The sequence below is a fragment of the Idiotropiscis lumnitzeri genome, chromosome 14 (assembly GCF_059441095.1).
Source record: "Idiotropiscis lumnitzeri isolate Australia: NSW breed Sydney's pygmy pipehorse chromosome 14, RoL_Ilum_1.0, whole genome shotgun sequence".
Lineage (NCBI taxonomy): Eukaryota > Metazoa > Chordata > Actinopteri > Syngnathiformes > Syngnathidae > Idiotropiscis > Idiotropiscis lumnitzeri.
This window is the reverse complement of record NC_142404.1, coordinates 18,404,739-18,421,529: the sequence shown is the minus strand read 5'-3', so window position 1 is coordinate 18,421,529 and position 16,791 is coordinate 18,404,739. Positions and strand designations below refer to the sequence as shown.

Below are 16,791 nucleotides of genomic sequence, written 5' to 3'. Positions count from 1 at the left end.
CGTCACGCGCGCAACACGCGCCCCTGTGAAACAAAGAACGTGTCACGCCATCAAGTTGGGCCGAATAATATAAAAAGTCTGTTTCTTTCCATACAAAAAAAAAAGTTCTTCGCCGTTTCATCGATATTCGCAAGTGTTGCTGAATCAGGTAATCACATACAAGGGCGTTTTTATTTTACACACTTTAGCGTTACAATAAAGTAGATGACACCTCGGATAACTGTTACATTCGAAAATAATTTGACATTTTCTTAATTTCAGGAGTTCAATTGAAAACGGGAAAAGCCAATTGTACAAATGTCATGACTTGTGGGTGATAAAAGGTTTAAGCTTGAGAAAAAAAAAAATATTTCAACAAAGGGACCAAAACGGTTGATCATGTTTCATATTGACATTAGGTATGTGATGATTTGTCATATAAATTGACACGCTCATTCGCAAAGTGCAGAAGAAAAATCAAAATATAAAATGTTTCTCGAACTTAACAAGTTTTTCAATTCCATTCTTGACCAGAGCTCAAATCATTGTTGTTTTAAAGCAAAATAGCTCACATTATTTTGACCACTGAGTTGGGCGGACATTTTCAATTTGTGGGCAAAAGGTTGTGACATCATAAAAAACAATGCATGCTTTGTTTGTGACTTCATCACTTTGGTGCCAAAAGGCCTTGATGCATGTTGTGGGAGTGACTCGGACAAGTGTCATTTGCATTGAAGCTCAAAAAAGGATCCTTCCGTGGATGGTGCCTTTTTTCCCCTTTTTTTTTTAGGATTTGGTTCTAAAGTGGACTTTTTCAATGTGTGGCTACGTCTAATTCAAAGGGTACATTTGTGTTGTCATGGTAATGAATCTTTGGTAAATGCATTTGGTGGCTCGTTGCTAATGGCCCTTTTAGTACATTTATTGTTTTTATTCGAATGTAAAGCAAAAATTGACTCTTAGCACCTCTTGACAGTTTTGTTGAGTTCCAGCGTCATGTTGGGCTTCCCTCGTACCGTAAAGAGATTTTTGCCATGTTTAGGAAATGGCATGATTAATATGATCACGTCTGTGACGTTTTCGTGCGACTCGCGAGTTGAAGCAAAGAAGTGCTGTTGCGAGGGAAGGTTAGCCAAACTCCGAATGGACGGCCGCATCTGGTCCGGGGTGGTCATGTTTTGCTGATGTGTTCCAGCTGTGAAGGAATGGCCAACCGCAAGCAGAGGGGGCTGAAGGCCATGGACGAGTTCCCCGATCTCAGTCAGCACAAGAATCACATGGCCAAGTTCCTGACTCAGGACATGTACACCGCCTTGAAGGAGAGGTCCACTCGAAGCGGCTTCACCATCGACGGCGTCATTCAGACCGGGGTGGACAATCCTGGTACAGTAACGGCGTTCCGAACTTCTAACTGCGGGCCGCGCGGGTCTTTGATGGCGACTCTTGGGCGTCACCATGTTAACGTGGGCAGGTCACCCCTACATCATGACCGTGGGCTGCGTGGCCGGCGACGAGGAGTCCTACGACGTCTACAAAGACCTTTTCGACCCCGTGATTGAGGACAGGCACGGCGGATACAAGCCCACAGACACGCACAAGACTGACCTCAACCCGGGCAATCTGGTGGTAAGCGTCTTTGATGTGATTTTCTCGTCTGTATGCTTTCATTTCCATTTTCAACTGGCAGTCACTTTCTCTGCTTTTCCGATTTTCCGATTGTGGCAGTGTAGGTTTATTTCCCCACTCAGTGATGGTATTCCTCCAGAGCCCGAACAGGACGAGCAGTATAGAAATCAGATGGATGGATTTTTCGACTGCCTGTTGAAAATGAAAAGCAATGATCTACTGATGATGGTGCACGTTTAAAGAATGCCAATGTTCCCGTTGTTTAGGGGGGCGACGACCTGGACGCCAACTACGTTCTTAGCTCCCGTGTCCGAACGGGACGCAGCATCCGCGGCTTCTGCCTGCCGCCACACTGCACCAGAGGGGAGAGACGTGCTTTGGAGAAGCTCTCCATCGAAGGCGAGGAAAATGTCTCAAAGCCGGGGACGCGCTTCCTGCCCTCAAAGTCAACCATTTTGATTTGTTCCACTTGTCTTTAGCTTTGGGTTCTCTGACCGGAGACCTGACCGGCACATACTACGCCTTGAAGAATATGTCAGACGAGGAGCAGCAGCAGCTCATCGACGACCACTTCCTGTTTGACAAGCCCGTGTCCCCTCTGCTGCTGGCCTCCAAAATGGCTCGCGACTGGCCCGACGGCAGAGGCATCTGGTGAGGAAACGCCTATTGACCACTTACACGACACGCAGGCCTTTCAAAAAACTCAAGTATCTCTGGGAGTCATTTGTCCACTCATGTTCCAAAGGCACAACGAGAGCAAGACCTTCCTGGTGTGGGTGAATGAGGAAGACCATCTGCGTGTCATCTCAATGCAGAAAGGAGGCAACATAAAAGAAGTGTTCACTCGCTTTTGCACTGGACTGGCAGAGGTGTGTGGAAAGGAGCATTTTTTTGTAACCACTGGTTCTCAAACTGCAAACATTGCAATACAAAATTGTATCTTTACGGCTACCCTGGACCCAAAAAGTTGGGAACACTTGTAAAAAAACTTGTGGCAGAAGAAATGGCGCCACCTGTGGCAGATCGAAGCAATGTAAAATGATTGAATTCTTCTCACCACCTGTAGATCGAAGCCAGGTTCAAGGAAAAAGGCCGAGTCTTCATGTGGAACGAGCACTTGGGCTACATCTTGACCTGCCCCTCCAACCTGGGCACCGGCCTGCGTGCCGGCGTACACGTAAAGCTGCCAAACCTGGGCAAGCACGCTGAGTTTGAGGAGATTCTTAAGAGGCTGCGTCTCCAAAAACGTGGAACTGGTACCGGCAAACCTACCCATTTTTGGTCCAATTCCTGCGCTTCCATGTGCACTCAATGTGGTTTGTCACTCAGGTGGCGTGGACACCGACGCCGTGGATGGAGTCTTCGACATCTCCAACGCGGACAGACTGGGATTCTCCGAGGTGGAGCTTGTGCAGATGGTGGTGGATGGTGTCAAGCTGCTGGTGGACATGGAGAAGAATTTGGAGAAGGAGGAGTCCATTGACGATCTGATGCCCAACCAGAAATAGAAAATCCCCTCAATCCTTTCCCTGTGCCCCCATTTCTTATGAATACTATCCTGAGTGCAGTTTCTGCTATTATGTACTTCTATATAACATGTGTAAGGCTGGGATGGACTCAATAAAATAATGAAAACTTCACATTGACATATTCTCTTGAGTGATTTAAACAGCATTTTACAGTAAAGCCTAAAAAGTACACAACCCATCCAATGGATAAAACATTGTGGATTATTTCACTAAATAGTGTAATTTAGTTTTAATAAACATTTAAATAAATGAGCCAATTCCACCAATGGAGTTAAAAACGAGCTAACTTTTGCTCAAGCTGGCATGTAAACTTTTTCATTAGCAACCTACAAAGAACTTAATGCTGATACAAGGACTAAATGCATTAAAATGCTAACATTTAAATTAATCCATTAAATTTGTATTATGACAAGCGGTGCCTTCCGGGCTCAAGTGGCAGAACAAAAAGTTTTTATTTCACCCCACAAGTCAAAATGTGTTACACAAACATTGAATGCAGAGAATTGTGCTTAAATAAAAATACCTGCTGCTGGAATGGCATTCAGAGGATTGACATGAATATTCAATGACATATGGAAACGTCGGCCTATGTTTTTTGGATCAAATAAGATGGTTGAAAAAAATATGGATCTGAATTAAAACGGAATCACGGAGATTTCAATTTAATTATTCCACTTTTTGTATCAGGAAAGAAAATCTCCCAACGGGCCTTTCGGTAAATTCGTTCCGTTGCCTTTTCTACCCGGACATAAATGTCGATTGGACGTTCCCGGACTTCCGCTCCGCATGACACCGGAGAGAACTTCTGACAGCTGAGGCTCCTCTCAGTTCCTTCCAACCACCGGCTTCTGCAAAGTTACATTTTATTACCATTTACAGCCGCCAGTGCCTTTATTAACCAGCGAGCGGAGTTTAGGCGATCGGGCAGCGTCCGATTATGGTGTAGCACGGACTGCTAGCTCCGACATTACGGGTAAACAACGTCCGGATAACACGCAAGCTAACTCGGCCGGCAGGATAGTTTTGAAAATTACTTCAAAACTTGCCTTTGAACGAATTAAAGTTCGTGTTTCAATGCTCGCACGTGCTGCTTTTATAAGAGGGACCATTATAAAGTGAGACATGATAATGGGATGGGGAAGTTATCTTCGCTAGTTGTGGTAACGACATAGTCATTAGTTGTATTACGCGACATTACGACATGTTTCTTATTTATTAACTGTGCTAATAACAAAGTATGTTAAAATTTTGTCAAGTGTCAAAAGGAAGACTTTAGACAGAATAGTGAACCGAATTGTTTTGGTGAAAGTGACAAATCTACATTCCTCGTTTTACGACGTGGTTTCGTGAATCCGCCGCAGACGTAACCCCACTGTCAACGTAAATCGGAACACGAATCACTTTTCTATGCTGACGCACTAGTGAAGTTATAGCTCTCGCTAGTGTTTGAATGAAAAACATCAAGCGTTGATTCTTAAACAATCAAATGAAGGCAGAAGTTCCTTCCAGACCACTACACATTTTGTTGCTTTGCAAATTTAAATGCCCACTGTTCGTAAACCCCATCACACAAACCTTAGACCCACTGGATTGTTTATACTCAGCAAAACTTCCAAATCACATCACATTGTATTTTAGCATCAAAATCCCTTGATGAAGTTGCACATTTGGCAGGACAGAGTGTTGGTTGTTGGCAGCACGGAGGATAGGCGGTAAGCACGTCTGCTTCACAGTCAAGAGGTTCTGGGTTTAATTCTCCCATGTTTAGTTTGCATGTTATCCTCATACTCGTATAGATTTTTTCCAGGTACTTCCTTCCTAGAGTTGTCCATAGGCGGAATTGTGCACGTGAACAACCCTAAAATAAACAATGCATATCCAGTTTTGATTAATTCGCTTGTTAAAATCCTCAATACAGAAATAATATACAGTGGCAATTATGTAATAATATAATCAGAAGCTGCAACACTGCCCTGAGGTGACCTCGGGTTAGACGCCCTGATTCAAAGGATTCAAACTGATGATGTTGTGTGTGTCATTCACACTGTGACAGGCGTTTGAGTCGCGGGACAGCGTGCAGGGGCGGGGCAGAGCACAGCAGCGCTGCAGGTAGCCATGCTCACGCTGGCCAGTAAGTTGAAGAGGAATAACGGCGGACAGACGGGCCGGGCCGGCGCAGTCTCCGACGCCACTCACAGGATCTCCATCAGGGACCGTCTCCTTACCAAAGGTTTGCATTTTCCAACCCAAACACATTCGCATTACGTTGTGAAAGGCCGCAGCGGTCAACCCAGTTTCAGATGTGCTAATTGTGATTGTTGTCTCTCTGCAGAAGTTGCTGAACTTGAAGCCAATCTTCCTAGTAAGTTACAATGTGATTTTTGCCATTGAATTGTGTTCATGTCAGTCAGATGTTTTTTTTTTTTTTTTTTCATGGCTTCATAATTATTTTGTCGGTCTTGGTTAGCGCTTCATTCATTCATCTTCACGACAATATTGACCCTACAGGTCCAAGTGCCTCATTCCGATTTAATCCCCATATCGGATCGGTCTGTTCTCATGGATGTTTCAAGTTGATGGATGCAATAAGATATAAAATTATAGAAATAGCATATTAAAACCATATTTTATAGTCCATGCTTTTTTAATTGCTATTTTTGATGTGTTTATTTTGTGTGTGCTTTTTTTTTAAGTGTTGATTTGTAAAATACGAGTAGGGCACTAGCACAAAGGGAAGATTATTGTGAGAAGAGCTTTGTGGGCAGTAGAATAGGTCGTAAACTTTCAATTGTTAGTTTTCTTTTGATTGAATTCATTAGTTATGGAGGACTCTGGTTTCAAGCTAAATTTTTTCCCGTATTTATTTTGTGTATGAGCGTTAACGTGAACAATTTTTGTCAGAGCTCATGTTTGTGTAGTTCATGTTGTTGAACAGCAGGGGGCACTGGGGAGCTGGTTTGAAATTTAGCTGTGTTTTCAAAAGGGACAAATTCACTTTTGACAGGCTGGTCTTCAATGTGTGTTTACAAACGATGAGCGTGATTTTGGTGCATCAGACACAGATTTGCAACACACAATTTGTTTCCGTCTTATTCCAGATACATGCAAAGCCAATTTCCCAGATGAGGACAAGCTGCACCATTTTCAACTGGCAGTGTCCCCTGGTAAGCGAATAACATTCAGCGTCCTCATTCGTGCTGCTTCTCTTGATGATAGTTAAAAAAAAACGGTGATGACATTACACATCCATTTTTCTGACCACTTGTCCGCCTTGTTTGTTCTGAACTGCTTCATTCATGTCGGTGGTTGGCAACCAGGCAAAGGAACGTCCACTGACCACATGGTGTTCGTTCGCTGTGCTCTAATGACCCGCTTTCCTCCAACAGCTCGGCTCAGTGGGCCATTGTGTGTGCGTGTGATTGTTTTTAAGGCCATGCCCGTATGTGTTCCGACAATGTTTATTTAGTCTTGGCAGACGACTGGTTGTGCTCTGTCAGCAATTTTGCAGCGGTCAAAGGCACCAAATGTACTGGTGTGGAATTGAATCACAGGAGGTGCACCGCATTCCCCAGTTCATGCTCTGCTTTGCGTGTTCTTTGCCACTATTGCAATGTTTTCAACTCCCATCAGGCTTACTTTTTTTTTTAGACAACTGATCAAGATCATCATCCCCTCTGATATTCACAAAGAAAAATTGATACATTTCTGTCATTTCAGTCAGCTCTTCAAAATTGAGTCGATATTTTCTCACTGCAAATTGGGTCATGAACGAGCAACACTAGAAGATTTTCGCAAACTATTGCTTACACACAAGCGTGTGTCTGCGTGTGCGTGTGTGCACGCGCGTTTGTGTGTGTTGGGCCCACCTATGAGTCATCGGTCTCCCTGTCGCCCAATCGAAGGTGCACCTCCAGCTTAGTTTCACAAAGGCCTTTGTAAGCGAAATGTACGCTGAAAAGCAAAGATCAGCAATTATAGCAAAGGGCTGCTGACATTTTTCATAAGTGAATCCGATAAGGAGTTTGAGTTCCTCGAGGAAAAGGCGCTCGTTATTAAAAACTACAGCGTCACGCGCGCTTTTGCCTCTATGCTGTTCACCGCCACCATGGCCATCAAATGAACATGCTTGACCTCTAAAATGAGGAACACATGATGAACACTTTCTTCCAGAACAGTAATTGCTAATAGGCACCGAGTGGCCGCAAAAGACACACCGAGGAGAGATGCTGTCGAAACGTAATGAATGAGGACACCTTGATGAACGGCTGTTGAGAATAACCAAATGAATTGTTCATTGACCGTCAGGCTCAATGATGCTTGGCAACGCTGACTATAGAATGCGTGAGTCAGCACGGTTGGTGGCGAGAAGAAAAAAAGATTTTGTGTAATGTCGGCAACCCTTGAGGCTGTGTTGCTCATATGCTTTTTTTTTTTTTTAATGAACTCAAGCCTCTTTAAAGCGTACGTTTCACACCTGAAGCCATGTTTAAAATGACAACATTATTTAATTGTGCTGGCTTTAAGATGTTGTTAACCCAAAAGACGTATTGGTAGTAGTTGCTACGCAATAGTCTGTTCGTACAAATTGACTTGATCTATTTCCATGAGGTGTCCATTATTGACCACTAGGGTGCAGGCATTTTCTATTTTTTATTTTTTTATTTATTTATTTTTTTGGGGACGAAGCCATTAAAATTTGATTTCCTCTCACGGATACTAAGCCACATATCGCGTTGCTGTCACTGAATTACCCGTCAATGGCGTAAACTGATTACAACTCTTGCCTGGAATACAAGTCACACTTGAGTTTGGTTATTATGTTTTGGAATATTTGTGTGGGTGTGTGTGTGTGTTGAAGCGCATGTCCTCACTGACTGCTCCAGTGTGCTGCAGACACAAATGATTTATTTATGAGCTCTAAATGCAGCAGTTAGTCCAACCCAGCTCTCTTGTGTCGTTATTTTCTTTTTTTTCCTGAACTCGTGTGACAATCTTGAAACGCTGTGTTTTTAATTCTGTGGCTTTTGAGTAAATAAATTAATTAATAATAACGCAATTTATGTTGTAAGTTCCTCATATGTTTAAAAAAAGTACACTTTCCATTTAATTTTTTTCTAATAAGAATTCCCATCGATGCACATTGGACACGTGCCTAGCACATCTGCCTCACGTGCATATAAAAGTCAAGTGAAAGTAATTCCAAGCTGTCCGCCAAATAGTGAGCGCCCGCCGCCTCCAGTGTGAGTTTATGTGTCAGTTAAGCTTCATTGTTGTTTGATACTTAAATAAAAGATTCAGGGCCCTTCCAGCCATGTCTCATCATTTGTGCTGGCCGGCTTGGTCATGCCGCGGAAAGCCTAGCACTTGCTGGAGCTTTCAAGCTCGCTTTCTGAGCCACATGAGCGGGACGAGTTTTTAACTGCATTTGTCTTTCATGGTTCGATAGAATTAAACAATTTCCGCAAATGCTGCGGAAGAATCATTTGAGTAATCATTCACACCTACGGACAGTTGAACGACTTCAATCAAGACGCACTGCAGCCCCGAAATCTTTTTATCCACCGTGCCACTTCTGCCATTCACCATGCCAAGAAATCTTGCGAACTTGAATCGTTTGTGTGGCTTCAAAGTGACCTGCTGTCCGTTTGTGCTGGATTATTAGTCATTACGCGGATCTGAAAAAGAACGGATGATTCATGAAAGCAAAGTGCCTTCCTGGCACAATGCGACGGCCGAATGGCCCCCAAACGCTCGCATCTGTCTCCGTGCCGTCTGTTTGCACTCACTTGTTTTGTCACTTCTCCTTCCAGATGAAGGTTACTACCAAAGTGGCAGGTTCCAGTTTGAAATAAATGTGCCCGAAGCCTATAACATGGTGGTGAGTGGCTCCGATACTTCCGACACGTAATCAAGTCTTCCGTGTTCTTCGGCTTTGGTTGCACTCGCATTTTTTTTCCACACTTGGTTGACTTTTTTTCTCCCAATCAGTTGTGGCCTTTGTGAGAAATGGACAAAGCTAGCTCGAGAAATACACACTTTTTTTTCTTCCCTTGAGGGACTTTAGATTGTGATCATCGTAAATTCACAATTTCACTCAATACACAATTGAACAGAAGAAAAAATAACAAAAGCAACATTTGAGGGGCACCCGAGGAAAATTCACATCGGAGTAAATAACTATGAAGGGAGGAGAATGGCTTTGATTTATTTTTTTAATGTGTGAATGTAAGTTAAAACTCATCCACTACCAGCCAAGTAAAAAAAGATTGATCTTTGAATTCTTTAGCCGTCAATGGCAGTAAATGAGTTGCGTCGCCATACTGCAACAAGATAGTAACAATCCGCTAAAAATCCAAATGATTATTTGTTTGTGCGTTCACCTCCAGCCTCCAAAAGTGAGATGTCTGACCAGAATATGGCATCCAAATATCACCGAGAATGGCGAGATCTGCCTGAGGTATGAAATTCAACACCGCGCTCATGACGTTGGATTTGATTTGAACTCTTAAATTATTAACGGAGGATCATAAATGTTAGATTAGTCCAGCCTTGTTGGTTTCTTTTATTCAAAAAGGTAAAAGTGGTGACATCAATTGAGTTCCCTTTTTTTTTTTTTTTGGTCTGTCTTCAGCCTATTACGTGAACATTCAATTGACGGCACGGGGTGGGCCCCCACCAGAACGTTAAAGGTAAACTGGAACGTTTTATTTTGAAGCATTACCGAGCAATTCAAGACTTTGACGTAATATTTCTTTATTAAATTTCCTCTTTTTTTTTTTCTAGGATGTGGTCTGGGGATTGAACTCGTTGTTCACTGTAAGTTAATTTTTATATGTATCCTCAAATATTTTTTAGCCAGTCAAACTGATTTAAGTGTTCCAATATTTTGGTGGGTATTACATCAACATTAAAGTCGTTACCATTTTGCAAAATCATCTCATCCCCATGCAAAGCGGTGCGCACTAATTAGGATGAGGTCATCACTCGCCAAGACATGGCCCCCAAAAGTAACTTTGATGTTGGTTGATTATTAGCGTTAGTATATTGCCCCACGAGCACGTTAATTCACGCGGTTCAAGTTTGAAAATTGTTCTTGGGGATAGACGTCACAGCGGTGACATTCGTCGAGCTGTAATTGAGTTCCAAAAGCCTCATCGCTTAGCTGGCTTGGCAGCTGCGACGGGGCTCTCGCACTGACGTGGGGGAAATAATCTTTTGCAATTATTGCCTTGAGATGCAAACAAGAAAACAAAATGAGATTTGGCGCTTTTGGCGGCAAGACTTCTCGAGAGGTTTTAATTTGCGATCGCTTGTCACTCGTGAGGGTTGAGGACGCTTCCTGTGGCCGCTCGACGCTCCCTCGGCACCTTGTCATGATGATTATTGTTGTTCTGACATCACGTCTCGTCTTCTGTAGGATTTGTTGAATTTTGATGACCCGTTGAACATTGACGCGGCAGAACATCATTTGAGAGACAAGGTGAGTCTGTGCCAATTTGTTTCACGCAAATTCACATTAACGTGATTCCCATTTTTCTTGCACCCATTGTTTTGGCGTTCCTCGACTTCCACTGAATTCATCCCATTCACATTATTCCAAATTTGTACAAAATCTAATAATGAATGAGTGACTTTTAACACTCCAAAAATTCACATTTTCCCCCGAAATCTTTGATTCTCATCCCAAAATGTGTATTCGGCACATTCGACAAAACACATTAATTGCCATTTGAAATGAAAAAAACAAAAAATGCACCTTTTATTGACTTTAGTAACACTTTTCAACATGCCCCAAAATTCCACGTTCTCTTCATCCCCACACCACATCTTTTCATATCACTCCACATGCACCCATATTTCTTCTGCACCTTCTTTGTTCCAAGAGCTTGACAGTGACTTCAGAACACAAACTTGAATGTATCAACGTGTAAATAATTGAACATGTTTAGCAATCAAAGATCAATCACTATCCTCTCCCAAAAAATGGGACGGCATCATGATCAGGCTTTTTCTTTTTCTCCATTTCTGCTGCCGTGACGCGAACCTGATTTTGCCACTTGAGAACAAAATAAATGTGAATTGTGCCTTTTCGAGCTCTGCGGTGTTCGCCTAGCTGTTGACTTTTTATTTTCGTTTTATTCATTCGGATGAGAATGCTTCCTGACAGTGCACACTCAACCCCCCGCCCCTGCTCGTGCCTTCTTCCTGGCATCTTTTCATGAGAGGGGTGTGCAAATAAATGCAAGTAGCAATTTGTGCTGCACCTGCAGTGTGACTTTTTCTGGAGCGCTCGTTAGCTTGTGAGCAGAGCGCCGTGTTATATTGAGACGTCGGCTGGTGTGGGAATGCAACGGAGACGTAGGCAGAGAGCGAGCACAGATGGTCTTTTTAAAAGCCTCTTTGTCCCCGCACTATCATCGAACTTGATGCCTGCGGGTGGAAGGCCGGCTCAACAATTTGAAAGTCAAATCAGCACTAAATGGGACCTCGGAAAATGTTTCTTTATTTGACTTTTTCCTCCACTCCTTTCTTTTTTCGTTTTGGCCAGTAATTGGCAAGGGTGTGCAACATTTAATGTCGCAGTCATTCGAGATGTATATTTGTAAAAAGTGCGCTTTGCTATTTTTGAATTCACCTTTGGGTTTTTTTTTTCTTCCTATGAAGCCTCTGCAGCTATTTTGCTGAAAAAGTCACAGATGCAATTTTTTTTGGTGTGCTTTTCACTCGGTCCCCACCTCTGCATGCAGCAGGTATTTACCGTATATCCCACAATTTAGTGACAATGAATTGGAGCAGAACGTGTGTGTGGGAAGGAAAGAAAAAAGTGCTTGTTAAAAAAAAAAAACATGTGCTTGTTTTGCTGACTCACTCGTCAGTCCTGTGTACAAATTCAGTTTTCCATTTGCTTTTGCTTTCTCTGCACTCGCAACGACTGAAACACTTGAAGTCGATGGCCTGTGCTTTGCTTGGTTTTCAACTCAAATTTCCCCATTGTGGGACTAATAAAGGACATCTTAGGTCCTCTAAACCGATGTCGGTTGTATTTCCAAGGCTGACCTGTGAGAGGCAGCGCGGAGCCGCGCGACACCCACACTGTCGGAAAAATAAAAAAAGAGTAGCTGAAAGAAATGAACGAAGCTAGGCTAACTAGTATCGGACGCTGTATCTTGTTTATTTGGCGACGCACTTGCGACCACCGAACGCGACTCCCATTCCCACGTTCAACGTGTTGGCATTCCTCGTCGTGACAAACTGAAATTTACTCCCAACTCAAAAATCATGCTCATCTCCAATCCAAAGCGGCGCACTGCCGCCATCGAGCGGCACCTAAATTGAATTCAGATCATCAGCGCGTGTTCGTTTTCCAGCCTCGCTTGACGATGGGTCTCGTCGTGCACGCCAGCAGTGTGGCAGGATGAGAGACCTCGACTCGGAGGCTTGCTGATTTACGCGGCGCAGCAGTTCATGCATAGCAAATTTTCGCTTTTCAATTCCAGTCCCGCTCGCTCGCTCATTGATTAGATTGTGCGATTTCGAGCGGCTTAGCCTCATCACTCCATCGTCCATCACGTCACTCGTGCGCACGTTCACCTTATCGACTTTCTTCATGCCCAGAAGCAGACGACTTTGTGTGTCTTCTTACCAAAGTAATAAAGAGCAGCCGGGTGGTGCGCTCGCGCACGTTTCATTTCGGACAGAAGTCGTGAGTGGAGCATGCCGGCTTGTGGACTGTCCCTGTGGCAGCTCAATTTATGGAGACCGTATTTTTTTACTTTGCGGAAAGACAACACAACGTGGAGGAAAAAAAAAAATTCTCATGTGTTTCCATCCTCGGCCTTTTTTTTTTTTTTAATTACAGTCTTCACACCTTTGTTGCCTTCACCACTTTTCTGTCGTCGATGGCCTGTGCTTTGCTTAGTTTTCAACTTGTAGCAGTTGTTGGAGAAAGCGATCATCCCCGAAGGCTTTTGTTTGTTTTTCCCTTTCCCCCTAATGACGGTGAAAGCTCTGATAATTAGGGAAGAGGAGTGCTAAACGCCTTGCGTGACTGCAGTATTGCCGAAAAAGTTTTAATAGACTGCAGAGTTTCTTCAAGCTAATGAATGGCCAAGTGGAGCTGGATTTTTTTTTTTTTTTTTTTATAAAGATCCCCAAGCGGTGTCTTGTTAGCATTTCTTGAAATAATGATCTCACTGTGGGGGTTCTTCTCTCCTTTTTTTTTTAATTGACTTAACTTGGATCCTTTTTCACTGTCGTCATCATCGGCTCACGGCTGAACAACCATCCGTGTCCGGCTTTCTTCTTCTTTTGTCAAACGGGCATTTAGAAAACGAGCTCTGCTCTTTGCGTGTCGCAGACCGCTCAATAGTTCACCCGAGGGGGGGGGGGGTGCGAGGAAACACGGAGTCTGTGCTTGGCTCCTCCCCAAAAGCAATTTGATTTTGAAGAGACGTCCTATGGGGACAATCACAACTCTCCTGATTCCGTTGACCTTTTAAGGTATTGGTCGATGCGGAATGTTGCAATTCGCAGCGTGTGGGGACGTGATAGGACCGTGCTCGCCACGGCAATGATAAATGGGTTGCATGTTAATTAAGAATTGTGCAAAAAAAACACACAACAACAAGCTAATTGGGGGAGGGGCTGGGCTACTCGTTTGATTGATGAAGCTATCAATTTGGAGGGAAAAGTTAAAAAATAGATGTCAAAGCGTTTTGAACTAGAGTTGATCAGAGGCCACGTGGAAGAGGAAACTCGAAGGAATTAGAAGAGCAGCTTCATAAGATGGAAAGGCCAAATGTGCAAAATGACCGACATTGCAGCTTCGCTTTGATCGGGATTTGCCGTCTGAGCTGCTGCAAAGCTTTTTTTGAGCTTGCAAGACATGAATAGAAAGATTCAAGGGACGCGTCTGTGTTCAAAACGGACCCATCACAAACCATTTCTTGTGAAATGGTTCTGATTCGCCAACATAGAATTGGACTGTAACAAAATGTCCCAAATTCTTATGGTCCACTTAAACTAAGTTTGGACTTTTTGAACAGTGGACTTGGCGCCAAGGCACAAATGGCCACGGTTGTTGATGACTAACACAATCGTGGCTTTTGTCTGCTTCCAGGAGGATTTTCGGAACAAAGTTCAAGATTACATCAAGCACTACGCCAGATGATAGCCGCATGGGATGGCAGCGAGTTTGCGAGCAAGCTGCTCCGCCGTCGCCTCAGCTTTCTCTCTCAAGTCCACACTGAATCAGCAACCGGGCCGTCTCGAACGTCGCGCTCCGCTCACCTTCTTGCAATAAGCCTCAAGTCGTCGCAAACAAACCCGGGAAACGCTTTTGAGCAAGGACGCAAAGCACGACGCTTTCGGGATTCTTTCGGACGTCGGCCGCTAGCTTGACGCGGAGGCAGCCGACGTCCCCGCGAGCGACCGGCCGCTTTTGAAGTCTGTCTTTCTTTTTTTTGTTTGTTTGTTTCCAAGTCAGAAGGTTTGTGTCTGTGCATTCTCAGTTCCAGTGCCTGCAGTGTTTGTGTTGGCAGAAAGAAAGAAAAAAAAAATGCATGCGAGTTGACATGATGTAATCCGAAGACATTTACACACGTTTGTGGACACGTTCCGTGCGGCACGCTACCTGCTCGCCCCCACCAGACAGCGTTTGAATGAACAGCACCGTAGCGTCCTCATCTCTTCTCGTTCACACACACACACACACACACACACACACACACTTTTTTTTAATACATCTCTGCAAAACTGGGAGATTTTCACCTCTTCTTGTCATTTCCCTTTTCCTGTTTTCACATTTTTTTCCCCATGTCTCTCGCAAACTGACAGAATGTGCGGAGAGGCTTAAACGCTATTACACTGAAAAAAAAAATGTGTTGAATTTACTCAAGTTTATTTCGGCAAGTGGTTGCAGAAAAACACTATCTGGATCCAGATCCATGTTTTAAGTAGATGTATCGTCCACTTAAAAATGGATCTGTAACCAGGTGATTTGATTTCACGTAACCATGTGACCAGATAAAATTGAGCAACTTCAACAACACCGTTTGTTTTTTTTGGTTTTTTTTTGGTGTGTACTCAACTTTGGTTGAAAAGATGAAAATAAATGCTTCTTTGACCAAAAGCAGAAAAAACATGATGAGCAGTTCTTGATTGATGACATTTTGAGGTTGTGAATGGCAATTATTTTACCAGGCAGAAAATAAAATCGGTCTTGAAGATTACATGCATACATATGCTAACTTAGTTAAATACAACTGAACTGTACTTTGGCTGTGATTCATTTGCACTCCACTAGAGGGAGCGTGTACATCAGTAATGGCCTCGGTCCTTGATTATTCGTTTTCTATTTTTGACTTTCATCCTTGGGAACTGGAACATTTTAACAGGGCTGAGTTCACTCTCCGGAAAATCAAGTAGAATATGCTCGCTTGTGCGTAGGCGACAATGCTAATGCACAATTTGTTCATTTGCTCAAAGTGGTGCTTTTCCTTTGCCAAAATGACAAAAGCTCTCAGAACCTGCCCTGTAAAAAAAAAAAAAAAAAAAATAATGTGTGTGTGCACAAATAACGCGTGTCACACGCTTCGCATCACTACTATAATTTTTGCCTCCTTTGGAGCGTCAAAGAGCTTTTGCACCACATTCATTTTTGGGATTGAAAATTATTTCATTCATATATCATCTTGTTTTTTTCTTAATGTCTAATCTGAATTCAGATTTATGTAACAATGAAAGTCAATATTGAGAGACACAGTATGGTCTCTTGAATTGATCTAAAAAGTCTACACACCCCTGTTCAAATGCCAGATTTTGTTATTAAAAAATGAGACAAAGACAAATCTTTTCAAAAGTTTAAGAGAACATTTGAACTTGATTTGGGTTTCATCGCTGTGTAAAGTTCAGCTGTTTTAGTAGGCTGTCTTTTTTTCCCTTGTCGATCATTTAAAAAAAAAAATTAAAGTAGAAGTAATAAATAGTGAGATTATACAGTTGCACAAGTGTGCACACCCTCTTCCAACTGGGATGTGGCAGTGTTCACATTCAAAACTGATGAACCCCAAATAAAAATCCAGCTGTTCTTGTAGGCTTTCTACATTTTGAAGTTTTTATTCCACCGTTGTCTTTTTTTTTTTTTTTTTTTTTATATGACAAAAAAAAACTGCCAGTTGGTCAGGAGCTGTGAAAAATGATTTTTTTTCATGAGAATGAGCTCGACATATTGTCCCTGCTGGACTGAAGCCCATTGGTGGTCATTTCCCTTTCGCAGTCCGTCCATCCGTCACGAATGCGAGAGTCAGTCAGGCTGTCAGGGAATTGCGAGTGTCAGAGCTACAATCACAGTCAACACTTTTGGCCTGTGACAGTAAAAGCTGGCAGCCAGAACACATAATGAGGCAGGAGTGCTATCAGATTATTTCTTTTTTTTTTTTTTTTTTTTTTTTACAGTGCCCCTCACCGCCCTGCTTGGGGAAAATAATAGCCAAAGCAAAATCCATTCTCCACTTCTCCACTTGCTTTGCAGCTTTTCCAACTTTGCGCTTGCTTGTGTTTGCCGGTGAGGAATTAATGAGGGGCCGAGAGGAATACCCCAAAGCATTTGTGTGGACAACAAACCTGCCAAAGCCATCAAGGACGAGATTAATGGGCT

The 16,791-nt window shown here is 43.1% G+C and overlaps 2 protein-coding genes across 3 annotated transcripts; both read left to right on the top strand.

The window, feature by feature from the left end:
* The first annotated feature begins 48 nt into the window (after positions 1-48).
* LOC148323852 (creatine kinase, testis isozyme-like) lies at positions 49-3,251 on the top strand. The gene is made up of 8 exons (XM_088314743.1): positions 49-148; positions 1,175-1,362; positions 1,451-1,605; positions 1,872-2,004; positions 2,085-2,256; positions 2,351-2,474; positions 2,672-2,861; positions 2,935-3,251. Exons 2-8 carry the CDS (start codon positions 1,185-1,187, stop codon positions 3,111-3,113), a joined length of 1,131 nt encoding a protein of 376 aa, XP_088170869.1. The 5' UTR covers positions 49-148; positions 1,175-1,184; the 3' UTR covers positions 3,114-3,251.
* A 643-nt stretch (positions 3,252-3,894) lies between these two features.
* ube2f (ubiquitin-conjugating enzyme E2F (putative)) lies at positions 3,895-15,264 on the top strand. 2 transcript variants are annotated; one of them, XM_088315784.1, is made up of 10 exons: positions 3,895-4,107; positions 5,188-5,364; positions 5,467-5,496; positions 6,233-6,298; positions 8,945-9,012; positions 9,521-9,591; positions 9,766-9,823; positions 9,918-9,950; positions 10,552-10,614; positions 14,254-15,264. In XM_088315784.1, the coding sequence occupies exons 2-10, from the start codon at positions 5,250-5,252 to the stop codon at positions 14,302-14,304; spliced, it is 555 nt and encodes a 184-aa protein (XP_088171910.1). In that variant the 5' UTR covers positions 3,895-4,107; positions 5,188-5,249; the 3' UTR covers positions 14,305-15,264. The 2 variants fall into 2 exon arrangements, with proteins under 2 accessions (XP_088171910.1, XP_088171911.1); XM_088315785.1 differs by lacking the exon at positions 3,895-4,107 and adding an exon at positions 4,117-4,846.
* The last annotated feature ends 1,527 nt before the right edge of the window (positions 15,265-16,791 follow it).